This window comes from Lipophrys pholis (genome assembly GCF_963383615.2).
Source record: "Lipophrys pholis genome assembly, chromosome: 21".
In the NCBI taxonomy this organism is placed as follows: Eukaryota; Metazoa; Chordata; class Actinopteri; order Blenniiformes; family Blenniidae; genus Lipophrys; species Lipophrys pholis.
Genome location: NC_137649.1, coordinates 23,793,808 through 23,818,094, shown reverse-complemented (window position 1 = coordinate 23,818,094; position 24,287 = coordinate 23,793,808). Strand labels below are relative to the sequence as shown.

Below are 24,287 nucleotides of genomic sequence, written 5' to 3'. Positions count from 1 at the left end.
CCGGCCTCTGATTGGCTCCATCGTTGACGCACGAAGCTCCTATTGGCCGGCTGCATTCTAGCGCCAAGATTCTAATAAAAAGCCTCGCAGCGGCAGAAAAAGCGTCAGTCCCGGTGTCGTTGTGTGTGGAGCTGCTTCAGTCCCGGTGTGTGTCAGTGACCGAGTGTTTGTGTGTCAGTGACCGAGTGTTTGTGTCTCAGTGACCGAGTGTTTGTGTGTCAGTGACCAGGTGTGTACGATGCCGTCCGGCCGTTCTCCGCTGTCCCAGAAGTCGCCGCAGAGCCTCGTCGCTCCGCTGGGAAACATGTCGCTGGACAAAGAGAACACGGTGAGCCGCCGCTTTGTCCGCCTCCAGTCGCTCCGCCAGCCGCCTCACTCACCCGCTGTGTGTCTCCCTCCGTGTCCTTCCAGCCTCCGAGCCTAAGCTCCAGCCGCGTCCTGGCCTCCAAAGCCTCGCGGAGGATCTTCAAGGACGCTACGGTAAGTGACGCCGAGCGACTCTGGAGCTGCGGTTCTTTCCGAAAATACCCGAAGGCCGCCGAGTGGCGCCGAAGCAGTGGCGCCAACAGGGCCGAGTGTAGACCCGCAGGGCCCCGCAGCTGGGGAGGCACCGGGAACGGGGATCAAATATATTTAGGTTATTATAAATAAAGGACTTGACTAGAGACTTTACTAATCCCTTTTACAAAGTTCATTGTTTTGTGGCTGGTTTACCCCTGAAATGACTGAGTCTGAGTTATGAGGTTTATCAGGTTTATTTTAGAACAAGAAGTAATTCGCCCAGGTTAGCGGTAGCATTAGCATCCTGGCTGGAGGCTTCAGTGTTTCCTGCTTCCTGTTTGGCGTTCAGTCCACGGCGGTGAAGAAGAGCAGCACCTCCCCTCAGGAGGAAGAGCCGCTGCTGAAGGAGAACCCGGGACGCTTCGTCATCTTCCCCATCCAGTACCACGACATCTGGCAGATGTACAAGAAGGCCGAGGCCTCCTTCTGGACAGCGGAGGAGGTAAGCTCCGCCCCCACGGCGCCGGCTCTCCTGGAGGCGTGCGGCCGCTCACCTGCAGCTCTGCTCCTCCTCAGGTGGATCTGTCCAAGGACCTGCAGCACTGGAAGGCTCTGAAGGAAGACGAGAGGTTCTTCATCTCCCACGTGTTGGCCTTCTTCGCCGCCAGCGACGGAATCGTCAACGAGAACCTGGTGAGAGGCCCCGCCCCTACGGCCATGGCCTGCTCCTCCCGTGGCGCCGCCTGCAGGTTCCCTCACGTTCTTCTCGTCTCTGATCACCAGGTGGAGCGCTTCGCTCAGGAGGTGCAGGTGACGGAGGCCCGCTGCTTCTACGGCTTCCAGATCGCCATGGAGAACATCCACTCCGAGATGTACAGCCTGCTGATAGACACCTACATCAAGAAGCCCAAGGAGAGGTCAGCTCGGTTCTCCTCTCGGTTCTCCCCCCGACATTCTCTCGGTTCTCCCCCCGACGTTCTCTCGGTTCTCCCCCTGACCTTCTCCTTTTGGTTCTCCTGGTTCAGGGAGTACCTGTTTAACGCCATCGATACGCTGCCCTGTGTGAAGAAGAAGGCCGACTGGGCTCTGAACTGGATGGGGAACCAGAGCGCCACCTACGGTGAGCCAGCAGCTCCACACGGAGGAGGAGATGGTGATGGTGATGATGATGATGATTGTGGTGATGATGAAGGTGCTGTGTGACCTCCAGGAGAACGCGTGGTGGCCTTCGCCGCTGTGGAGGGGATCTTCTTCTCAGGCTCGTTCGCCGCCATCTTCTGGCTGAAGAAGCGAGGTCTGATGCCCGGCCTGACGTTCTCCAACGAGCTGATCAGCAGAGACGAGGTGAGACGCCGCTTCCCGTGTGCGGGGCGCCGCTTCCCGTGTGCGGGGCGCCGCTTCCCGTGTGCGGGGCGCCGCTTCCCGTGTGGGTCCTGGTTGTGACGTTGTCTCGCTGTCTTCAGGGTCTGCACTGCGACTTCGCCTGTCTCATGTTCAAACACCTGCTGAAGAAGCCGTCCACAGAGACCGTCACCACCATCATCAGGAACGCCGTGGAGATTGAACAGGTGGCCGCCGCCGCTCCGCCCACCGCCACACGCTGCGGCCGCTGCATGCACACTCACCTTCCTGTTTGTTCCCGTGTGCAGGAGTTCCTGACTGAAGCTCTGCCGGTGAAGCTGATCGGGATGAACTGTGACCTCATGAAGCAGTACATCGAGTTCGTGGCCGACCGGCTGCTGCTGGAGCTCGGCTTCCAGAAGGTAACTAGCTAACGGCACGCTAATCACATGCTAACGGCTTCCAGAAGGTAACTAGCTAACGGCACGCTAATCACATGCTAACGGCTTCCAGAAGGTAACTAGCTAACGGCATGCTAATCACACGCTAACGGCTTCCAGAAGGTAACTAGCTAACGGCACGCTAATCACATGCTAACGGCTTCCAGAAGGTAACTAGCTAACGGCATGCTAACCACATGCAAACGGCTTCCAGAAGGTAACTAGCTAACGGCACGCTAATCACATGCTAACGGCTTCCAGAAGGTAACTAGCTAACGGCACGCTAATCACATGCTAACGGCTTCCAGAAGGTAACTAGCTAACGGCACGCTAATCACATGCTAACGGCTTCCAGAAGGTAACTAGCTAACGGCACGCTAATCACATGCTAACGGCTTCCAGAAGGTAACTAGCTAACGGCACGCTAATCACATGCTAACGGCTTCCAGAAGGTAACTAGCTAACGGCACGCTAATCACATGCTAACGGCTTCCAGAAGGTAACTAGCTAACCACACGCTAACGGCTTCCAGAAGGTAACTAGCTAACGGCATGCTAATCACACGCTAACGGCTTCCAGAAGGTAACTAGCTAACGGCACGCTAATCACATGCTAACGGCTTCCAGAAGGTAACTAGCTAACGGCACGCTAATCACATGCTAACGGCTTCCAGAAGGTAACTAGCTAACGGCACGCTAATCACACGCTAACGGCTTCCAGAAGGTAACTAGCTAACGGCACGCTAATCACACGCTAACGGCTTCCAGAAGGTAACTAGCTAACGGCATGCTAACCACATGCTAACGGCTTCCAGAAGGTAGCTGGCTAACGGCATGCTAACCACATGCTAATGGCTTCCTGATGATGATGATGATGATGATGATGATGCAGCAGAGTGATGATGAGTGGCGCAGGGGTACGGACCTCAGCCAATCATGGGGGCTGAGTGCTGCCGCAGACTCTGATTGGAGGACAAGTGGTCCACTGACGGAGAGGCAGCAGCACGACACAGACGCCTGACTGAACTCTGCTGCTGTAGGGGCGGAGCCAGCATCTGGGGGCGGGGCCTGTGGACAGGAAGTGGTGGTGGAGGGTAACGTGGTGCCGTGTCCCTGCAGGTGTACCGGGTGGAGAACCCCTTCGACTTCATGGAGAACATCTCTCTGGAGGGGAAGACCAACTTCTTTGAGAAGCGGGTGGGCGAGTACCAGAGGATGGGCGTCATGTCGGGCACCACGGACAACGCCTTCACCCTGGACGCCGACTTCTGACTTCTGACGTCACACACGCGCCTGGGCGGTTCTTGCGCTGCGGACTTTGTGCTGTTTTTAGTTTTTTCTGATGGATTTGTACAGTATTTAGTTTTTGTGATAATAAATGTTTTAATTCTTTGAGCCGTTGTCTTCACTGACAGCATCACTAGTACAGAGGTCTTTAACGCACAACTATCGGAGCGGGAGCGAGTTAGCATCGCTAGCATGATAGCACTTAGCTCGCATTGACGCTGACGAGGAAGGTCGGCTCCATCACTGAGCAGGGAGCGTCTCCATGGCGACAGACGCTCATCTACTTTGATCTCCATGGGGTGCCTCTCATCTACTTTGGGAAAAATCTTCATTTTTTAACAATTTATTTAGAAACAATAAGCCGTTAACAAATCATCCCTGGAGATTACATGCAATTCTGGTGAGTAGTTTTTGTGAAAACATGGTAAAGTACACATACAAATCAAATGAATACATGCAGATGAACACAACCTTCTCGGCCAACTTCGTTGGCGAAGGCAACGAGCCTTCGTTCTCATCTAGTGACTGATCATGTCACATTTATCGACTCTCAGCTTTGGTTCTGAAATTGTTGAGAATACTGAAGTGTACTTTGGATCAACTGAATCAGTGACGAGTTGATCGACAAATCTTATTAAAAACTACTTCACAGTTTGTTATATTTCTCCACAAAAGTGGACAAATAAAGAAAACTAAATACAATTGTCATCCAATAAATGCTGAGCAAATATATTTTTATCAAACCAGTCCTATTTAAATATTCTACCAGTTAGAATCATTTTGTAGAACTGAAGCGTTTGTTTGTGGAATTTAGATAAACTTCGTGGTATTTTGGGGGAAATTCTGTTTCTGCTATTTTTTTTCTTTTAGATAAAGAATTACTTGTGTGAAACTTGTGACTGTCTTCAGACGAACACGCGAAGTCCCGAGAGACCGGGACCCAGCCCACGACACTTCCGGTCTTCCCGGATCGGACTGTGACGTCACTTTCGCAGCTGTGTTTTCCTTTATATTCTTCATGGATATAAAAAAATTATTTCCCTTTATTGTTTACGTTTTTATCACGTGACTGTTTTTTGTCGGGGAAGATCCATCATGTGAAGCGCCGCGCGGTGGTTTGTTTTAGTGTCCCGAGTGACGTCATCACGCTCATCCCTTGTAAACTGCGTTTGTGTCGACGTCACATCAGGAAATAAACAAAACGCAGCGGCTCGCTCCGGCTTCTGTGTTAAAAAATGTCGACTTCCAGCCCGAGACAGATGTTCTCCAACCTGGTGAGCCGCCAGCCGCCGTCACGCTGCTCCCGGTCCCCGGTCCCCGGTCCCCGGTCCCCGGTCCCCGGTCCCCGGTCTGACGCATTGTTATCCCGTTAAAGTCGCGATGAAGTCTGCGGCTAAAAAGTCCAGCAAGCAAAACTTCATCATTTCAGAAAAATCACGTGATTTTTGTTAAGCGATGTCGTTTTCTCAGAACGAGCGATTCCCCCGGATAATACAGGTTTTCTAAACCTTTTGAAAAGTTTAATCTTGAGAACTGGTGTGAACTCTTCCTGGACTCGGAGAGCTTCTGTGTGGCGCCTCACTGAAGATCCGCGGTTCTTCGTGGTTTCATGTCGAGGTGAAAGATGTTTCACCGGTTCTGTTCGAGCCGAACTGAAGGGCCGCTCCGTTAGTTCGGCAGAACCCGGGTGTCCTCTTCCTGTTCGATAACCAAGCCAAGAAAACTAGAATTGATGACAGATTTGAGCAGATTTTTAATGGAGCGTGGTCCTCATTACTGTTGAAAACCAGAAAAAATAACTTTATTTTGATAATAACAAAGAATTATTATGTTTACAACTTTCACATTCTTTTCAATCGTTATCACCACACATTCCTCTTTTACCCTCGCACCTGTAAAACAACAAAGTAAAGTCTGATATTTCCAGATGTTTTCTCGTTTCCAGACGTTGTTCTCTCAGGTGTCCAGATGTTTTATCGTGCTTCCAGATGTTCTGCTCTGTTTCCAGATGTTCTTTCAGGTTTCCAGATGTTGTTCTGAATTGTTTTCCAGATGTTGTTCTCTCAGGTTTCCAGATGTTCTTTCAGGTTTCCAGATGTTGTTCTCTCATGGTGTGATTTGCTGTCCGCAGTCGATTCCCTTCGCCGGGACGATCCTTGGCGGTCTGCAGGCGGGTGAAATGTTGCTCATTCAGGGTTCAGTTCCGTCTGATGCCGACAGGTGAGAAAAGAAAACTGCTCCTCTCCAACGTCCAATCAAAATGCACAGAATCCTCTAACCCCAGAAAACAACCTAAAATGACTGTAAACAACCTGAACCCCCCCCCCCCCCCCCCCCCCCCCCCCCACCACCCGTCCTGTGTGGCAGATTCCAGGTGGACCTGACATGCGGCAGCAGCGTGAAGCCGCGAGCCGACGTGGCGCTCCACTTCAACCCTCGCCTGAAGAAGTCGGTCATCGTGTGCAACTCGCTGCAGAAGGAGCGCTGGGGGGCCGAGGAGATCCTGCACCACATGCCTTTCAGGGCTGGAGCCTATTTCGAGCTTGTCATCATGGTCCTGCACGACTGCTTCAAGGTCAGACCGCCTGCCAGAGACACGCCCTCTGGGCAATCGCCTGTCGCCGTGACAACACAGGTCTTTAACGCGTCGGTGTTATCGTTGTTATTCACGTTGAAGGAACGACTCGCCAGCGATTCCCATCAAACTCCAAACGTCCGCGCTTGTTTGTAGACAATGTCATGGTTGTTGTTGTTGTTGTTGTTGTCGTCACTGTGGTTGTTGTTGTCCTGGCTGCAGGTGGCGGTAAACGGCGCTCACACGGTGGAGTACAGGCAGCGGGTGGAGTTGAAGCGAGTCGACACCATTTGTATCTCGGGGAAGGTGAAGGTGGAGGCGGTGGGAGTCCTGCCCCCGAGCTCTGTGAGAACACACACACACACACACACACCCACACACACACGCACACACACACACACACACAGAGTCATATTTGTTTATTTGTTTACAGAGTGTGACGTCTCCACTTGCAAATCTGACCAATCAGGACGCAGAAAAAATGGTGAGAACAAACTTCACGTCTTTCACACACACACACACACACACACACACACACACACACACACACACACACACACACACACACACACACACACCCACAGAGTTGATAAGTGTGTGTTTCTCCTTATAGACCGTCACGTCCTCCTCAGGAGACCTGGTGAGTCTTTTACTGTGTCTCAGTGTCTCAGTGTCTCAGGGCCCGTTTCCACGACAACATGTACGAGTAAATCAGCAAACCTTCTTCACTGTTGGGGTTCTGTTTACACGACACCGGTGTTCTGATCCACTGCATCCAGGAAGTTTTTATCCCGGCTGCCAAGGTGGAAAGATGCTTTTACGGTCAGGATTCTGTCCTGCAGAGACTGATGAAGGAGACGGAGCGCTCCTATAGGTGTCATAGTTCTTCTGCTCATGCTCCATTAAACAAACATGGCCGACTCGCAGTGGTTTGACTCGCGGTCGTACTCTAGTTTTATCGTCTATATCGCTAGTTTAATAGTCAAGATTCTCCTCTAAACATCCGATTCCTCATCAGCCCACTAGAATGTCGGTTCTCTCCATTTTGTTCACGTTCACGGCGTCTGTTTGATTTCATTACTTGAACAAGCAACAGCGCCCTCCCGTGGCCCGGCAGACTAAATAGATCGTTGTCACGGGAAACGTTGTCGTGTAAAGCCGAGATCGGTGTGTCTGTGTCTCTCGTCCTACAGACCGTCCCGTTCAGTGGACTCCTCCAGCCTGGACTCAGCGCCGGACGCAGCATCGCCATCAAAGCACGCATCAACGCCAACGCACACAGGTACACACACACACACACACACACACACACACACACCTCAACACAGACACAGACCTCAGTGATGTCATCACATGCGTGTGTGTGTGTTCCAGCTTCTGTGTGAACCTGCGTCCGGCAGAGGGTTCAGATATCGCTCTTCATCTGAATCCTCGACTGGGGAAAAACGTCTTCGTCAGGAACTCCTTCCTGTGTGGGTGTTGGGGGGCCGAGGAGACGGAGCTGGGGGGGTTCCCCTTCACGGGGGGGCAGTACTTCGAGGTGTGTGTGTGTGTGTGTGTGTGTTTTAGTGGCGGGCCGTGCATTTCATGCAGAGCCTTCAGTAGTGCTGGTCTGAGTCAACCCCCCCCCAAAACAGACCTTATTATTTCTATGAAAAGCTTCGTTCAGTGACATCGATATGTTAGTTGTAGCTCGCTACCGATGCAGTTAGCTAGCGCTGGCGACTAAACTCTGACTATCCAATCAGTGGCCGTGAATTCTCTGATGTCGCCGTACGCCTGCTAGAGGGTCCTGTGGTGTCAACTCCAAATCTGATTGGTTGAAGCAGCGGCACGATCAACACGTATTTTATGCTGCAGAACGAGACTGTGAGGCCTCAGGCAGATTTCTTTACCCGGCAACAGGAGATGCTGAAATGTGATTGGTTGATAGCTTTAATATGAAAATACGAGGAAGCTGAGAGACCGTTTGGAATTATTTCTATATACACAACACATTGTGTTGTGTATATTCTGTGTGTGTGTGCAGATGATTGTGCGCTGTGTAACTTGTGTATTTGGTGTGCATGCAGATGATTGTGCGCTGTGACGCACACGCCTTCCGGGTGGCGGTGAATGGCCTCCACCTGCTGGACTACAGACACCGGGTCCAGGACCTGAACCGGATCAGTCTGGTCGAGGTTCTGGGAGACCTCACACTGCTGCATCTGCAGCTGCTCTGAATACGTCTGTTTCCAGGGCAACGGTCCCTGTCTAAGTTTTGAATGATTATAAATAAATAAATAAATAAACTCTTGGGGTAAAAAAAAGTGTTTGTTTTTGTTTTTGTTTTTTGTTTTGTTTTGTTTTTCCTTTTATAACACTGAACACAAACACACACACACACACACACACACGTTGCTGTCAGGCTCGTCCTAGACGGTGAGCTGTGATTGGTTGAGCCGCGTAGTCCTCAGAGCTGCTCTCTGATTGGCTGAGCCTCGTCCTCCGCAGCGCTGTTGTTCTTATAAAGATGGCTGCTGTTGTCGGGGATACAGATTGAAGCTCATCCGAGCGGAGACCGACGAACCCGGACACACCCGAGCGACACACCGGCACCGAGACCCCGGACCCCACCCGGTACCGAGACCCGGTACCGAGACCCAACAGACTGTCGAGAAGAGGTAACGTTTGTGTGTGTGTGTGTATGTGAGTGTGTGTGTGTGTGTGTGTGTGTGTGTGTGTGTGTGTGTGTGTGTGTGTGTGTGTGTTGAAGGTGACTCCTCTGATATGTTATCAATAAGATTAGTCGACGTTCATTTCCTGGTTTAGATCAATCAGGTGTTTTTTTCTTCCAGAGGTTTTCTGGATGTTTGTTCTCATTTGAAAAAAATAAATAAATCATAATCTAATTTATTCAGAAATTTATCTCGAAAAAAGATTAATCCATGGGAAATCAGTTTATTGATAAAGAGAAAGAAGTTTCTCTCTTCGTTCACAAAAACATTTCATTCATTCAGAATGGGGGGGGGGGCTCCAGTACAGTGCCTTGAGGAACGCCACAGCTCTGAGGCGCAGGAGCTTCGTAGAGCTTCGTAGAGCTTCGTAGAGCTTCTGCTCTTCTTGAACGTTCTGATAACAAACTGTCTGACTTGCTTTTGTAAAATGTTCCTGTGAGAGACGACCACTGTGGAGTCCTTCAGTGTGATGGATGCTGCTCTGTGGAAGCTGTTACCACGGCGACGGCAGTCAGTCTCCACGGTGACGGCTCTCACAAGTGGCAGTGATGGGTGTGGCCGGTGGGGGGGTCACGGTACCCCCAAAGGCCGTAGAAATTATTGCAGCAGCACGCCACAGACCTCCACACCCCTCAGGCCCACTGACCTGCAGACGTTGTAGTTCACGTTGTTGTTGTCCCCTCAGGCCCACTGACCTGCAGACATGGACACCACCACCTCCATCAAGATGACCACTCTGGCCATCCAGAACCTTTTCAGCTACGTGGAGGACGAGAACCTTTCTGCTCTGAGGTCACACCTGGACCGCTTCAAGGAGGTGGACGGACGCAGCGACGTGAGTCACACATACAGTCTCACACACTCACACAGTCAGACCTCCCTCCTGCTGTGTTTACCTGTTTGTTTGTTTGTTTGTTTGTTTACAGAACGGTCAGACGCCCCTCATGCTGGCGGCTGAGCAGGGCAGTCTGGAGATCATTCAGGAGCTCATCAGGAGAGGAGCCAACGTCAACCTGGACGACGTGGTGAGGGCGGGGGTGCGGTGGTTGGTGGGATGTTGGGGGATGCGGTGGTTGCCGGGATACGGCCCCGTCACCGTGGTAACACCTCTCTCTCTGGTCAGGACTGCTGGTCGGCTCTGATCTGTGCAGCTAAAGAAGGACACATGGACGTGGTGAAGGAGCTGCTGGACAACAGCGCCTACATCGAGCACAGGGACATGGTGAGAGCAGAGCATCATGGGAAATGTAGTCCCTCACCCAGTGCCTGCCTCACTGTGTGTGTGTGTGTGTGTGTGTGTGTGTGTGTGTGTGTGTGTGTGTGTGTGTGTGTTTCAGGGAGGGTGGACCGCCCTCATGTGGTCGGCCTATAAAGGTCGGGACGACGTCACTGAGCTGCTGCTGGAGCACGGAGCCAACCCCAACACCACGGGACAGGTATCACACACACACACACATACACACACACACACACACACACACACACCCTCAGACCAGCAGCCTGAGCCTTCCTCCTCCTCCTCTTCCTCGCAGCAATACAGTGTGTATCCCATCATCTGGGCTGCCGGTCGAGGACACGCACACATCGTCAAAGTTCTCTTGGAGAACGGAGCCAAAGTCAACTGTTCTGACAAGGTACACAACCACAGCTACACACCACTACACACCTGTTGATTGAAATTGTATTGACATGATTATTTGTTTTATTCATGAATTTGTGTGTGTGTGTGTGTGTGTTGCAGTATGGGACCACTCCGTTGATCTGGGCCTCCAGAAAAGGACACTTTGACTGTGTGATGCATCTTCTGGAGAATGGAGCCGATGTGGACCAGGAGGGGGCGGTATGACACACACACACACACACACACACACAGGAACACCGTGTGATACCGTGTCCCTACAGAACTCCATGACGGCGCTGATCGTGGCGGTGCGCGGCGGCTACACGGAGGTGGTGAAGGAGCTGCTGAAGAGGAACCCCAACGTCAACATGACGGACAAAGACGGCAACACGGCGCTGATGATCGCCGCCAAGGAGGGCTTCACCGAGATCGTCCAGGACCTGCTGGACGCCGGAACCTACGTCAACATCCCGGACCGGGTGAGAGCGCTGCAGAGCAGGACTGTGGGGGCGTTGGCCTCTGACCCGTCGGTAGGGGGGGCGTCGCCCTCTGACCTGTCATTTGGTGTTCCAGAGCGGGGACACTGTGTTGATCGGAGCGGTGAGAGGCGGACACGTGGAGATCGTCCGAGCGCTGCTGCACAAATATGCAGACATTGACATCAGAGGACAGGTACGTGTCAGGTGGCGTCCTGGTGGCCGGTTGTTGTTATGATTGTTGTCATGGTGGTTGCGGTTGTTGTCTCCAGGAGAATAAGACGGCACTGTACTGGGCCGTGGAGAAAGGAAATGCCACCATGGTGAGAGACATCCTGCAGTGTAACCCCGACACCGAGACCTGCACCAAGGTGAGACACCCGAACTCCACACACACGCCGTCATGGTGTAGTTGGTGTGTATCTAACGGTGTGCATGGTTCAGGACGGAGAGACTCCGCTGATCAAAGCCACCAAGATGAGGAACATCGAGATCGTGGAGCTGCTGCTGGACAAAGGAGCCAAAGTGTCGGCTGTGGACAAGGTGAGAACCCTAAAGTCACAACCGCCGTCCGTGTGTGAGAACGAGCGCTGAGCCCTGCTCTCCATGTCTCCTCAGAAAGGCGACACGCCGCTGCACATCGCCATCCGCGGCCGCAGCCGCCGCCTCGCCGAGCTGCTGCTCCGAAACCCCAAAGACGGACGATTGTTGTATCGACCCAACAAGGCGGCCGAGACGCCCTACAACATCGACTGCAGCCACCAGAAGAGCATCCTCACCCAGATCTTTGGAGCACGTACGACTGGCGGCACTGCGACACACACCGAGAGGCGGGGGGGAGGTGGAGGAGGTAGAGGGGGGAGGTGGAGAGAAGGCAGAGAGGTGGAGAGGAGGCGACGGAGGCAGGGGGGAGGTGGAAAGGAGGCAGGGAGGAGGCGGAGGAGGTGGAGAGGAAGCAGGGAGGAGGCGGAGCAGGCAGGGAAGAGGTGGAGAGAAGGCAAGGGGGAGGTGGAGAGAAGGTGGAGAGGAAGCGTGGAGGAGGTGGATGAGGCATGGAGGAGGTGGAGAGGAGGCAAGGGGGAGGTGGAGAGGAAGCAGGGAGGAGGTGGAGAGGAGGCGGGGGGAGGTGGAGAGGAAGCAGGGAGGAGGTGGAGCAGGCAGAGAAGAGGTGGAGAGGAGGCAAGAGGGAGGTGGAGAGAAGGTGGAGAGGAAGCGTGGAGGAGGTGGATGAGGCATGGAGGAGGTGGAGAGGAGGCAAGGGGGAGGTGGAGAGGAGGCAAGGGGGAGGTGGAGAGGAAGCAGGGAGGAGGTGGAGGAGGTGGATGAGGCATGGAGGAGGTGGATGAGGCATGGAGGAGGTGGAGAGGAGGCAAGGGGGAGGTGGAGAGGAAGCAGGGAGGAGGTGGAGAGGAGGCAAGGGGGAGGTGGAGAGAAGGTGGAGGAGGTAGAGGATGCAAAGCTTTAGTGATTGAAAGATAGAGTCCCTGACAGACTGCAGCCCCCCCTTCAACACAGTCCCCCCCCCCCCAGGGCACCTGTCCCCCCCTTTAACATAGTGTCTCCTATCCTCCAGGACACCTGTCCCCCTCAGAGACAGACGGAGACATGCTGGGATACGACCTGTACAGCTCGGCGCTGGCCGACATCCTGAGTGAACCGACCATGCAGCCTCCGATCTGTGTGGGACTCTACGCCCAGTGGGGGAGCGGCAAGAGCTTCCTGCTCAAGAAGCTGGAGGGTGAATCTCACACACACACACACACATGTTTATATATTTAATAAAATCCGGCATCAATCTTGACTGTAAGAGATACTGACCCCCCCCCCCCCCCCCCCCCTCCAGATGAGATGAAGACCTTTGCGGGCCAGCAGATCGACCCTCTGTTCCAGTTCTCCTGGCTGCTGGTCTTCCTGTCCCTGCTGCTCTGTGGCTCCGTCGCCGTCGTCCTCGGTTTCTCCGTCGACCCAAAACTGGCCGTGGCTGTTTCGCTCAGTCTGCTGGCTCTGCTCTACCTCTTCTTCGGTGAGGACTTCAGGCAGAACCTGTAGAACCAGAACCTGTAGAACCAGACTTTTAGAAACCACTGTAACTTTGGTCCTGGTGTCTCACGTTTTTTACGACGGAGCTTTGATGTTAATGATGATGTTGTTTCAGTGGTGGTGTACTTCGGCGGGCGTCGGGAGGGGGACAGCTGGACATGGGCGTGGCTTCTGAGCACGCGGCTCGCCCGCCATGTTGGATATTTGGAGCTGCTGCTGAAGCTGATGTTCGTCAACCCGCCGGAGCTCCCAGAGCAGAGTACCAGGGCTCTGCCTGTCAGGTAACAGCTCGTGTCTCCATCATGTCCATCTAGTTTCTCCCTGTCTCCATCATGTCCCTCTAGTTTCTCCATCATGTCCTTCTTGTTTCTCCATCATGTCCCTCTAGTTTCTCCCTGTCTCCATCATGTCCCTCTGTCTCCATCATGTCTCCTTGACATCCTCTGACGTTGCATCTGCAGGTTCCTGTTCACGGACTACAACCGTCTGTCAAGTGTCGGAGGAGAGACGTCGATGGCGGAGATGATCGCCACGCTGTCGGACGCCTGTGAGAGAGAGTTCGGCTTCCTCGCCACGCGTCTGTTCCGAGTGTTCAAGACCGAGGAGACACAAGGTGAGGGCGGCACCGGGAGGGGGCGGTTCTTGTGGGCGGCGGCGATGTGTGGCGTGTGATGCAGCTGTGGTGTGTTTCCTCCGCCCTCCAGGGAAGAGGAAGTGGAAGAAGACGTGCTGCGTGCCGTCCTTTGTGGTCTTCGCCCTGGTCCTGTCCTGCCTGCTGGCCGGCCTGGCGCTGCTGGCCGTGTTCCGGGTGGACGGCGAGAACCACAAAGTGAACGGCGTGCTGGTGGGCGTGGGCGGCGTGGTGGGCCTGGCCCTGCTCCTGAACTGCAGGACCTGGTGGCAGGTCACCGACTCGGTGCTACACTCGCAGAGGAAGAGGCTCCACAGCGCCGCCAACAGGATGCACAAGCTGAAGAGCGAGGGCTTCATGAAGGTGGTGGCGGTGGTGGGGGAGGGGGGAGGGTGAAGTTGTTTTGAATGTTCAGGTCTCACAGTGAGCCCCACCCCCACCCCCCAGGTGTTGAAGTCGGAGGTGGACCTCATGTCTCGGATGACGAAGACGATCGACGGCTTTACGCAGCATCAGACGCGACTCGCCGTCGTCATCGATGGACTGGACTCCTGCGAGCAGGACCGAGTGCTGCAGATGCTGGACACGGTAAGGGGGGGGGGGGGGTTCTTTCTTCCCGCTGGCGGCGTGCGGGGGCGTGGCCTCTGACGGCGTGCTGCTCTCTTGCCCTCAGGTCCGCGTCCTGTTCTCCAAAGGGCCGTTCATCTCCATCTTCGCCAGCGACCCGCACATCATCATCAAGGCCATCAACCAGAACCTGAACAGCGTCCTGCGCGACTCCAACATCAACGGCCACGACTACATGAGGAACATCGTGCACCTGCCCGTCTTCCTCAACAGCCGCGGGCTCTCCAGCGCCAGGAAGATGTGTGCCGCCGCCACCGTGCCCGCCAACGGGGATTCCGCCAGCACCGACGGTAACCGCGGCAACACGCGCAGAGACACGCTAGCTGCAATGCTAACACAGCTCACCTGTGTGTGTGTGTGTGTATGTGTGTGTGTGTGTGTGTGTGTGTGTGTGTGTGTGTGTGTGCGCGCGCGCAGGATGGCACGAGGAGCTGGACAGGAAACTGTCTCAGCACAGTTTGGGAGAATTAAAGTTTGGCAGCAAGACGACGCTGAACCGGAGGGTGAGAGAGAGAGAGAGAGAGAGAGAGAGAGTGTGTGAGAGAGAGAGACAGACAGACCTGTGTGTGACCTTTGACCCGTGGCCTGTCGTCCAGGACACGTACCGCCGCAGACAGGTGCAGCGCTCGGTGACTCGTCAGATGTCGTTCGACCTGACGAAGCTGATGGTGACGGAGGATTGGTTCAACGACATCAGTCCTCAGACCATGAGGAGGCTGCTGAACATCGTGTCAGTGACGGGTGAGGCTGCTGCACCTCCTGTAACTCCTGCTCCTCCTGCTCCTCCTGCTCCTCCTACTCTAACTCCTCCTCCTCCTCCTGCTCCTACTCTAACTCCTCCTCCTCCTGCTCCTCCTACTCTAACTCCTCCTCCTCCTCCTCCTCCTGCTCCTACTCTAACTCCTCCTCCTCCTCCTCCTAACAATGCCCCCCCCCCCCCCCCCCCCCCCCCCCCCCCCCGCTGCAGGCCGTCTGCTACGAGCCAATCAGATCGTGTTCAGCTGGGACCGCTTGGCGTCGTGGATCCACCTGACGGAGCAGTGGCCCTACAGAACCTCCTGGCTGCTGCTGTACCTGGAGGAGACGGACGGAGTCCCGGACCAGAGTCCTCTCAAGACCATCTACGAGAGGTTCCGTCCGCCTGTTGTTCAGGCTGTTCTTCATGCTGGTGTAGAAGTTGTCGTTGCTGCTGCTGAGCCGTCCCGCTGTCTCCGTCCTCAGAGTATTGAAGAACATTCCCACCACGAAGGACGTGGAGCCTCTGTTGGAGATCGACGGAGACGTGCGGAGCTTCGAGGTCTTCCTGTCGTCTCGGACGCCAGTTCTGACGGCCCGCGATGTCCGGACCTTCCTGCCCTGCACCGTCAACCTGGACCCCAAACTGAGGGAGATTATCGCAGGTACGCCGTTACCGGGGCGGCCTCTCTGTTACCGTGGTGATGTCACCACAGTACTGATGGTTTCCCCTCTCTGATCCAGATGTGCGAGCCGCTCGGGAGCAGATGAATGTGGGCGGAGCCCCTTACCCGCCCCTCCCCTTGCAGGAGGCTCAGCCCCGCCCCATCTCCATGTACAGCCAGGTGTCGTCGGCCATGTCTCCATCGGCGTCCTTCAGCGGGCCCTTCCCCCCTCCGACGGGGGGCGTGGCCTCCCCTCAGCCAATCAGCAGCTACTTCAGCGGCTCTGCTGGGCCGCAACACCCCTTCTACAACCGGGTGAGAGCAGGCTCCACCCACCGGCGCCATGATGTCATCGACTTACTCATCTTCAGTTTGAGAGTGAAGCTCAGCCGTCGGCCAATCACGGACAAACACATTCAGATTAACTTTGGTGGTCGAGTAGTTAGTTACATTACCAGTTATTGCTAAACAAAAGTAACTAGTTACTTGATCAAGTTCTTGGGTTGGTCACATGGCTGTTACAGCAGTTAGAGGAGGAAGATGTTCTATAATCTGATGTTAGAGAAGGAAGATTCTCTATAATCTGATGTTAGAGGAGGAAGATGCTCTATAATCTGGATATTAGAGAAGGAAGATTCTCTTTAATCTGATGTTAGAGTAGGATGATGCTCTATAATCTGGATATTAGAGAAGGAAGATTCTCTATAATCTGATGTTAGAGGAGGAAGATGCTCTATAATCTGATGTTAGAGAAGGAAGATTCTCTATAATCTGATGTTGGAGGAGGAAGATGCTCTATAATCTGGATGTTAGAGGAGGAAGATGCTCTATAATATGATCTTCGAGGAGGAAAAGTCTTTCCAGATGTGTAGACGTTTCCAGATGTTGAGCTTCACTCTCTGTTTTGTCTCCATCAGCATCATTTTGATTTTGTCCTCCCCCTCCCCCCCTCCCCCCTCAGCCATATTTCCCCCTCCACCTTTACCAGCTGCCACGCCCCTTTATGGCTCCTCCCCCTCACCTCCATCCACGGCCGCCTGCTAGAGGCCGAGACTCCGCCACACCCGTGAGTACCACCACAGGAAGATACCAGATACAGGAAGTGACCAGAGACAGGAAGTGACAGGAGACAGGAAGTGACCAGAGACAGGAAGTGTATGAAGGGAAAGGGGAATTGAGAGGGAACAGGAAGTGCCACGGTGCCTCATTCGGCTGGGAAATGGGAAAGTTACCACTTTGGACAACTGGTCAGTTTGACAAAAGGTACCATGAAGTAATAAACCTCTCATAAAGGAACGTTTTTTCCCTCCATATGGGAAGTTCCTACTTTGCCAGCGTGTGTGTTTCCCACTTCCGACTTTGTGGCGAAGGAGTCAAGCGAAGATCAGCGCGACTTCATCAAAATGTTTTCATTGATCAGTGTGTTCAACTTTCATAAGTTTGAGTTTCTCTCAAGATTCGGTTTCATGTTCTCAGCCAGCGTCTGTCTGTCATTGTGTCTGTCGTTGTGTCTGTCGTTGTGTCTGTTGTTCTGTCTGTCGTTGTGTCTGTCGTTCTGTCTGTCGTTGTGTCTGTCGATCTGTCTGTTGATTCGTCTGTCTGCAGTCTAAGAGTTTGTCTTTCAAAATAAATCTGGTATTTCATCGACTCTCCACTTCGTCCAACTTTTAAAGTAACAATCAAAACTGCAAGTTTACTCACTTTATCTTTATTTAATCAGTTTTTACTCTTGAGTTTAGTTTATTCTGAGTTTGTTTTAGTTTGAGTTTAGATTAGTCTGTTGAGTTTAGTCTCAATTTAATTCAGTCTGAGGTTAGTTTACTCTGAGTTAAAAAACTGGAAGGAAAAGAACCGCAGGAAGTGAAGAAGACGGAATCCACTGTTTGTTTGTTTTTCATTGTTTGTTTGTGTCTGATTGTTGACGCACTGTAGCTCCTCTCACTGAACTCTGGGAATCGAACCGTGTGTCGTGTGTGCAGGGCTCTGCCTCGGTGGTGTCGGCTGCTCCGTCCGTCCTCCTCAGCTCCATGACCACCGAGTCCATGTGCGAACGCGTCCGGCTGATCGAGGGCATCGACCAGAGCATGATGGGACAGTACAGCGCCACCATCAGGAAGGTCAGGGAGTCCACCGCACCGCCGCATGACCACTCCACTGTTCCACTGCTCCACTGCATGACCAATCCCCTGCATAACCACTCCACCCTACCACTGCATGACCACTCATCATACCACTACATGACGACTCCATTGCTCCACTGCATGACCACTCCATTGTACCACCCGCATGACCAATGCATTGTACCACCGCATGACCAATGCATTGTACCACCACACGACCACTCCACTGTACCACTGCTCCACTGCATGACCAATGCATTGTACCACCGCATGACCACTCTATTGTACCACCACATGACCACTTCACTGTGCCACTGCTCCATTGCATGACCGCTCCCCTGCATAACCACTCCACCCTACCACTGCATGACCACTCCACTGTACCACTGCTCCACTGCATGACCACTCCATTGTACCACCGTATGACCACTCCATTGTACCACCCGCATGACCAATGCATTGTACCACCACACGACCACTCCACTGTACCATTGCTCCACTGCATGACCACTCCACTGTACCACTGCTCCACTGCATGACCACTCCACTGTACCACCGTACCACTGCACTGCCCCGACTGAATCCTGTCTGTGCTTCAGGCCAATGTGAACGGCAGAGTTTTGTCTCAGTGTAACATCGACGAGCTGAAGAAGGAGATGAACATGAACTTTGGCGACTGGCAGCTGTTCAGAGCCACGGTCAGTGAAGCGCTCTGTCTGGGAATCGAACGCCGACCCGCCGAGCCCTGACCGCGCTCCTCCTCCTCCTCCGCAGGTTCTCGACATGCGTCACATGGAGAGCCAGGTTCTGCACGAGGAAGCCGCAAGCGAGCAAGGCAGCGTTGCCGGCGGAGCCACCGAGGTGGGGCGCCGCGCCGCGGCTCCGCCCCTCGCCGGCGCCGCCAACTCGGACACGTCGCCGATGTACAACTTCAACCTGAGCTTCGAGGAGCTGAGCACCGTGGGACTGGACGAGTCGGCACGGCACGCGAACATGCAGTGGATGGTACGTACCAGAGTCCCGTGACACAGGCGGTGGTGTTCAGACGTGCCCCTGAATCCACACGGTGGATTTTGTCTCCAGTTTCGAATCCGGTTGAATCAGTTTTGTCTGTGTAGCGTATGACGAAAGGAAGATTTGTGAAACGATGAGTTGTGTTGACCTTTGACCCCGGTGGTTGTCAGCTGACGTTCCTCCTCCGCCGTCCTCAGGGTGGCGCTCACAGAACCGCCAGCATGAACAGCCTGAACTCTCAGGAGTCGTCCAACGACATCGCCAAGCTGACGGACCGGCAGCAGTCCGAGTACCGCGACGCCTACCAGGAGTACATCGCCCAGATGGCGCAGCTGGAGATGGGCGGCGGGGGAGGGGAGAAGCCCGTCCAACCACAGCCGGGACACTTCATGACATCATCCGGCGAGGACAAGAGCAAGGATGGCACCGAACAAGACGGACGCAAGTCCTTTGCCAAGAGGGGCGGCAAGCCGGCGGTGGACAGCGGCGACTTCTCCAACGTGGACGCTCTGGACCCGATCACAGAGGAAGACGAGAAGGGCGAACACGGATCCTCCAAGTCGCTGCTCAGCCGCAAGAGCTCGGCTGAACGCGGCGGGCTGTTCCAGGGCGCCGCCGCCGACCTCAAGCTGAAGGCCGGCGGAGGCTTGCGCTACCAGAAGCTGACCAGCGACGACGATGAGTCGGAGGAGTCGGACAGCGCTTCCCTACTCAAAGACGGCCCCAAGGCGGCGGACCCCAAGCTGCCCGGCGGCTCACTGGCGCTCAAGGGGAAGGACTACCTGTCAGACGCCATGCTGGACAAGAAGGACTCGTCCGACTCCGGCGTGCGCTCCAACGAGAGCTCGCCAAACCACTCGCTGCAGGACGAGGAGGCGGACCTGTCGCAGCTCGAACGTGCCAACCTGATTGAGCTGGACGACGAGACCCAGGCCAGGAAGCGTGGCCTCCCCAGCAGCCTGAGCGGCCTGCAGGACCCGGCAGTGGCCCGCATGTCCATCTGCTCCGAGGACCAGTGCAGCCTGCTGGCCAGCAGCCCAGAGGAGAGCTGGCCCTCGTCCCGGTCCTTCAACCTCAACCGCACGCCCAGCAACGTCACGCTCAACAACAACACCAACGCCCGCCAGCCCCCGCAGGGCTCCACCCCCGAACCCACCTCCTCCTCCACCACCCCAGACGTCCCGGCCACCAGCACCAGGCCCGGCCCCAACAACGAGAACGTCCGCGTGGTCCACCTGAAGAGGGGCCTGAAGCCCGGGGACCCCCCAGAGGTCTGCACCGTGTCCTCCGACACCGTCACCTTCGGCGAGGAGCGTGAGAGCATCCTGTGAGTCCAGAGAAGAGTCAGGGAGCGCAGAGAGTCCTCCAGGAGCCACCCCTCGACTCCACCCCCCTCCCCTCTGCCAGGAACCCTCAACCCCCCCGCGCGCCAAGCATCCTGCTCCGGCAAAACCCAACCGTGTGAAGGAGGTTTTTAGTTTGGCTTGTGTAGTGGGGTTCGGGCGGTGGGGTTCAGGCGGTGGGGTTCAGGCGGTGGGGTTAGGTAGTGGGGTTAGGTAGTGGGGTTCAGGCGGTGGGGTTCCGGCGGTGGGGTTAGGTAGTGGGGTTGGGTAGTGGGGTTCAGGCGGTGGGGTTCAGGTGGCGGGGTTCGGGCGGTCGAGTTCAAGCCGTGGCTGCTGGACGACTAGTTTTTGTGTCGTAGACTCGTTGAAGTTTGGTGACGTAGATTCTTCTAGAAGCTGCATGTGGACGTCGTGACGCTGTGATGTGATTTGTGGTATTATTATCGTTAGTTGAGGAGAGAAGTAACTGGACACAAAACTCTGAAGTACTTTTTCATTTGTGATTTACGGAATCGACCGTGAGCTCACATTCGGTCTTGATGCTAGCATGTAGCTACGCGTTGTTTGTTCCTGACAAACGCAAAAAGTTCTGCCCTCACGTCGTAATTAGTGAACGATTTTCCACGATCTCGCTTCCAAACATTCGTCAATACGAAATCGTTGAAAAGAATTTATGATTCTCAAACAAACAAACACATTTTTACTCCGTTCTTCCAGTTCCAGTCCAAGATTTCGTGATTTTATCTTCGATGTTTGTGTTGCGATCAGTATTAGCTCTATAGTGTTGCAGTCAAGACCACCGACCCGAGACCGGGTCCAGACCAATACCACCTGACCCGGGTCCAGACCTTGAAAATGTGGTCTTGAGATCAAGAGTGGTTTGGAGTACTACACTAGCTAGTGTCGCGATCAGTGTTAGCTCGTGTAGCAGTCAGTGTTAGCGAGCCTTGCGATCAAATTTAGCTGACGTTGCAATCAGCGATAGCAAGCATAGCGATCAGTGTTAGCTAGTATAGCTATCAGCGTTAACTAGTTCAGCGATCAGCGTTAGCTAGCATAGCGATCAGCGTTAGCTAGCATAGCGATCAGCGTTAACTAGTTCAGCGATCAGCGTTAGCTAGCATAGCGATCAGCGTTAGCTAGCGTTTCTGCCATTTAGTGTTTGAAGAGATCTCGCGGTGTTCGGTCGTGACGTTTGGTTCCGTGTTTTGTCTTCTGATAACGTGAAAATAAATCTTGAAATCGTCGTACTCATGCTAGCTTTACGCTCGTAATGTAATACACTAAAATATTTTGTCTTCTCGACGACTTTAATCAACAATCTGACCTTCTAACTATGAAACATACGTCTGTTTAATGAAATGTTGCATGTTTGAGTACAAGCTTTAGCCTCTGGGGTCATGTGACCGCCTGAAGTTTATTGTGAAAAATTAATCCAATAAAAGTTGTTACGTTTTATTGTTCTGATTTTGTTGTGTTTCGGTTACACACACACACACACACACACAAAACCTTTTACAGCTGGCGTTCCTCAGGGAGCAGCACTGGCGGCCAGTCAGGACTTCCTGTTGACAGGAACGCGTTCCAACCGTTTGGCTTTTTTTTCTTTTAAAGGTAGGAAAGTGGTAATTCACCAGGTAAAGTGGTAATTCACCAGGTAAAGTGGAGACTGGAACTTCAACAGCTCCACCCAGAGCGGCATTCTGGGTAATGTAAGAAAGAAACTCTACAACATTTACTACTACTAATCATCAGTTTCCCTCCAGCCGGGTGACTAGTTTGATTTATCTCAAAGTTGAGCTTCAATAAGATTTTGAGCAAAATTCATTTCCATGACAACCCAAAGATAAACTTTTAGAAAAAGAAGTTTGTGGAAATGGGGCTCAGCCAATCAGAGCCCAGAACAGAAGGACCAATCAGTTCCAGCTGATTTATTCAGTTTAATATCAAAAAGGTAGAAAAACAAGAGGTTCACTTTATTGCACAAAAAACAAGGACAGAAACCAGGAACTTCAAACTATCAAGGCAGGATGGTCACACACACACACACACACACACACACACACACACACACACACACACACACACACACACACACACACACACACACACACACACACACACACACACACACACACACACACACACACACACACACACACACACACACACACACACACACACACACACACACACACACACTCAGTGTGTGAAGACCAGGTCGGTGAAGTCGGCCTCCAGCCAGTCCCCGGTGATCATCTCGCTGAGCTCCGGCGTGCAGCGGTCAGGGAAGTCGAAGTGCGAGCCGCGGCTTCCCTCCGTGAAGCTGGAGTCCAGGTCCTGGTCCACTAGGGCCAGGCTGACCGGGACCGGGTCCAGGTCGTCCAGGAAGCCCAGCGTGAAGTCCGCCCCCCCCTCCGCCGCGAGGTCGTCCAGGTCCTGCGGGCCGCTGGAGGAGGAGGCGGGGGAGCGGCCGGCCTCCTGCCCGGTGAAGTCCAGGAGGCTGAAGAAGAGGCGGCCGGAGGCTCCGGGGGCTCCGGGGGCGGCCGAGGGGCTCCGCGGCTCCATGCTGACGGAGCAGCGGGTCTCCTCCTCCTCCTCTTCTTCTTCTTCTTCCTCCTCCTCCTCCTCCTCCTCCTCCTCCGAGGATGAGCTGGTCGAAATGTACCGGTACCGGGGCTCCACGTGCGGCTCCAAAGGGAGGTGGCCGCCCGCCCCGCCGGAGCTTCTGGACCGGCCCCTTCCCCCGCCTCCACCGGCTCTCCTCCCTCTCCCGGCGGCTGGACGAGTTTTCTCCGCGGGTCTGGAGCTGCTCCTCTCGGCGGGCAGCCCGGGAGGTTTCCCCGGGGAAGGCGCTTGTCCGTCCGGCTTGGGCTTCTTCCGGGGCCGGTACTTGTATTCCGGGTAGGTGGCCCGGTGCTGCCGCCGGAGCCGCTCCGCCTCCCGGACGAACGGAATCTTCTCGGCCTCGTCCAGCAGCCGCCAGCGCCTCCCGAGCCGCTTGGAGATCTCGGCGTTGTGCTCGCAGGGGGAGCGCTCCATGATCCTCCGGCGCTCCGTCCGGGACCACACCATGAAGGCGTTCATCGGCCGCTTGATGTGTCCCTCCGCCGGCCTGGCCGGCCTGGCCTGGCCGCTTTCCCCGCGGGACCCGGTGTGGATCCCGGCTCCGACCTGCTCCGGGTAGTGGACCATGTTGCGTCCCGCGTGTCTCCGGTCGGATCTCCGGTTACTCCCGCCGCCTCCGGCCGCGCTGATAACCGGCTGCCCCTGCGCGTGGCCCCGCCTCCAGCCAATCAGCGCACAGTTTCACAAGCACTTTCCCGCCTCCGCTGAGGCCTCAGCCATTCACAACACGTGTGACGGCGCAGGGCCCCGCCCACCGCCAGTGACCGCATTCAGCGACTCAGTATTTACCTTAATATTTTTCTAAATCGGCCAATTGGCGAAAATGACGTCACGTTTTCAAAATCTGCACTTTTCTAACGATTAATAGGAGAAATAAAGAGAGTGAGGGAATGGCTCCGTCGACACGTAACAGAATCTGCTTCGGACTGTTTTCTACTGAAACTCGCTAGAAAAATCAAAGAAACAGGAAGTAAAGAGAAGAAGAACAAACCAAGATAATAACGACGGAACCCTTTAATCGTTACTTTAATAAGAAGTCAAGTTTAACGATGGTTGAAGAAATAATCTGATGTTTTTGCTGATTGGTCTTTATGGTGGGTTAGGGTTAGTCTTCAGTTTGGACGCCGCCGTCCGTCTCCGCTCAGAGTTTGGACGACGCCCTCTCCTGATTGGCCGCGACAGCGGCGATTCGTCCCCACAGCCGGAGGCGGCTGATTCCTCCGTCCGGCGCCATGATGACACGGACGTGGCTGATTGGTCGACTCAGCGTGAGCTCCGCCTCCCCGAAGTGATGGCGGTGATGAGGGCGGAGCTGTGGGCCAGAGGACAGAGGTTGCAGTGAAAGGTCGTGACCTCACAGGATGGGGCGGCGCCCTTCTGAGGGGGGAGGAGCTTCACCTTCTGAGGGGGGAGGAGCGTCTGCCACCGCGCCGACGCCCAGCCGGACCGGATCCTCAAGACCTCGTCCTCCAGGGTCAGACTGCAGCCCTCGATCCGGCACCAGTCCGGGTAGTTACCTGGGGAGGG

The 24,287-nt window shown here is 54.5% G+C and overlaps 5 protein-coding genes across 8 annotated transcripts in view; 3 read left to right on the top strand and 2 right to left on the bottom strand.

Moving 5' to 3' along the window:
• The first annotated feature begins 109 nt into the window (after positions 1–109).
• LOC308126351 (ribonucleoside-diphosphate reductase subunit M2-like) lies at positions 110–3,673 on the top strand. 2 transcript variants are annotated; one of them, XM_080490671.1, is made up of 11 exons: positions 110–145; positions 230–328; positions 412–480; positions 851–1,003; positions 1,078–1,194; positions 1,285–1,418; positions 1,527–1,621; positions 1,712–1,845; positions 1,965–2,069; positions 2,151–2,264; positions 3,401–3,673. In XM_080490671.1, the coding sequence occupies exons 2-11, from the start codon at positions 239–241 to the stop codon at positions 3,551–3,553; spliced, it is 1,164 nt and encodes a 387-aa protein (XP_080346797.1). In that variant the 5' UTR covers positions 110–145; positions 230–238; the 3' UTR covers positions 3,554–3,673. The 2 variants fall into 2 exon arrangements, with proteins under 2 accessions (XP_080346797.1, XP_080346796.1); XM_080490670.1 differs by having other exon boundaries at positions 223–328.
• Positions 3,674–4,741: 1,068 nt separating this feature from the next.
• LOC308126352 (galectin-8-like) lies at positions 4,742–8,444 on the top strand. 2 transcript variants are annotated; one of them, XM_080490672.1, is made up of 9 exons: positions 4,742–4,842; positions 5,700–5,788; positions 5,936–6,143; positions 6,366–6,488; positions 6,577–6,627; positions 6,757–6,783; positions 7,337–7,425; positions 7,518–7,683; positions 8,216–8,444. In XM_080490672.1, the coding sequence occupies exons 1-9, from the start codon at positions 4,804–4,806 to the stop codon at positions 8,363–8,365; spliced, it is 942 nt and encodes a 313-aa protein (XP_080346798.1). In that variant the 5' UTR covers positions 4,742–4,803; the 3' UTR covers positions 8,366–8,444. The 2 variants fall into 2 exon arrangements, with proteins under 2 accessions (XP_080346798.1, XP_080346799.1); XM_080490673.1 differs by lacking the exon at positions 6,757–6,783.
• A 1,119-nt stretch (positions 8,445–9,563) lies between these two features.
• On the top strand, positions 9,564–21,589 carry kidins220b (kinase D-interacting substrate 220b; the record flags this gene model as incomplete). Of its 2 annotated transcripts, XM_080490655.1 has the most annotated exons (28): positions 9,564–9,695; positions 9,787–9,885; positions 9,984–10,082; positions 10,198–10,296; positions 10,393–10,494; positions 10,602–10,700; positions 10,763–10,960; positions 11,055–11,153; positions 11,230–11,328; positions 11,402–11,500; positions 11,576–11,753; positions 12,531–12,695; positions 12,801–12,980; positions 13,113–13,278; positions 13,459–13,610; positions 13,702–13,991; positions 14,076–14,216; positions 14,302–14,545; positions 14,673–14,758; positions 14,852–14,996; positions 15,223–15,385; positions 15,477–15,655; positions 15,735–15,970; positions 16,617–16,721; positions 17,635–17,772; positions 18,375–18,473; positions 18,550–18,780; positions 18,987–21,589. In XM_080490655.1, the coding sequence occupies 28 exons, from the start codon at positions 9,564–9,566 to the stop codon at positions 20,118–20,120; spliced, it is 5,157 nt and encodes a 1,718-aa protein (XP_080346781.1). In that variant the 3' UTR covers positions 20,121–21,589. The 2 variants fall into 2 exon arrangements, with proteins under 2 accessions (XP_080346781.1, XP_080346782.1); XM_080490656.1 differs by lacking the exon at positions 16,617–16,721.
• A 745-nt stretch (positions 21,590–22,334) lies between these two features.
• On the bottom strand, positions 22,335–23,327 carry sox11b (SRY-box transcription factor 11b; the record flags this gene model as incomplete). The annotated part of the gene is made up of 2 exons (XM_080490165.1): positions 22,335–22,635; positions 22,807–23,327. The coding sequence occupies 2 exons, from the start codon at positions 23,325–23,327 to the stop codon at positions 22,335–22,337; spliced, it is 822 nt and encodes a 273-aa protein (XP_080346291.1).
• Positions 23,328–23,757: 430 nt separating this feature from the next.
• Positions 23,758–24,287, bottom strand: part of allc (allantoicase) — a 3,415-nt gene continuing 2,885 nt past the window's right edge. The window contains exons 10-11 of the mRNA XM_080490669.1: positions 24,159–24,277; positions 23,758–24,072 (exon numbers count right to left, since the gene is read on the bottom strand). Coding sequence (XP_080346795.1) covers positions 23,902–24,072; positions 24,159–24,277 — 290 coding nt within the window. The 3' untranslated portion in view covers positions 23,758–23,901. The remainder of the gene's footprint in view (positions 24,073–24,158; positions 24,278–24,287) is intronic.

Bases quoted from the DNA above. Each gene is read 5' to 3' on its own strand.
- LOC308126351 (XM_080490671.1), top strand. From the start codon at position 239: ATGCCGTCCGGCCGTTCTCCGCTGTCCCAGAAGTCGCCGCAGAGCCTC. The intron at 1,004-1,077 runs GTAAGCTCCGCC...GCTCCTCCTCAG, and splicing joins CCTTCTGGACAGCGGAGGAG to GTGGATCTGTCCAAGGACCT. The intron at 1,622-1,711 runs GTGAGCCAGCAG...TGTGACCTCCAG, and splicing joins GAACCAGAGCGCCACCTACG to GAGAACGCGTGGTGGCCTTC.
- LOC308126352 (XM_080490672.1), top strand. From the start codon at position 4,804: ATGTCGACTTCCAGCCCGAGACAGATGTTCTCCAACCTG. The intron at 6,628-6,756 runs GTGAGAACAAAC...TTCTCCTTATAG, and splicing joins ATCAGGACGCAGAAAAAATG to ACCGTCACGTCCTCCTCAGG. The intron at 7,426-7,517 runs GTACACACACAC...TGTGTGTTCCAG, and splicing joins ATCAACGCCAACGCACACAG to CTTCTGTGTGAACCTGCGTC.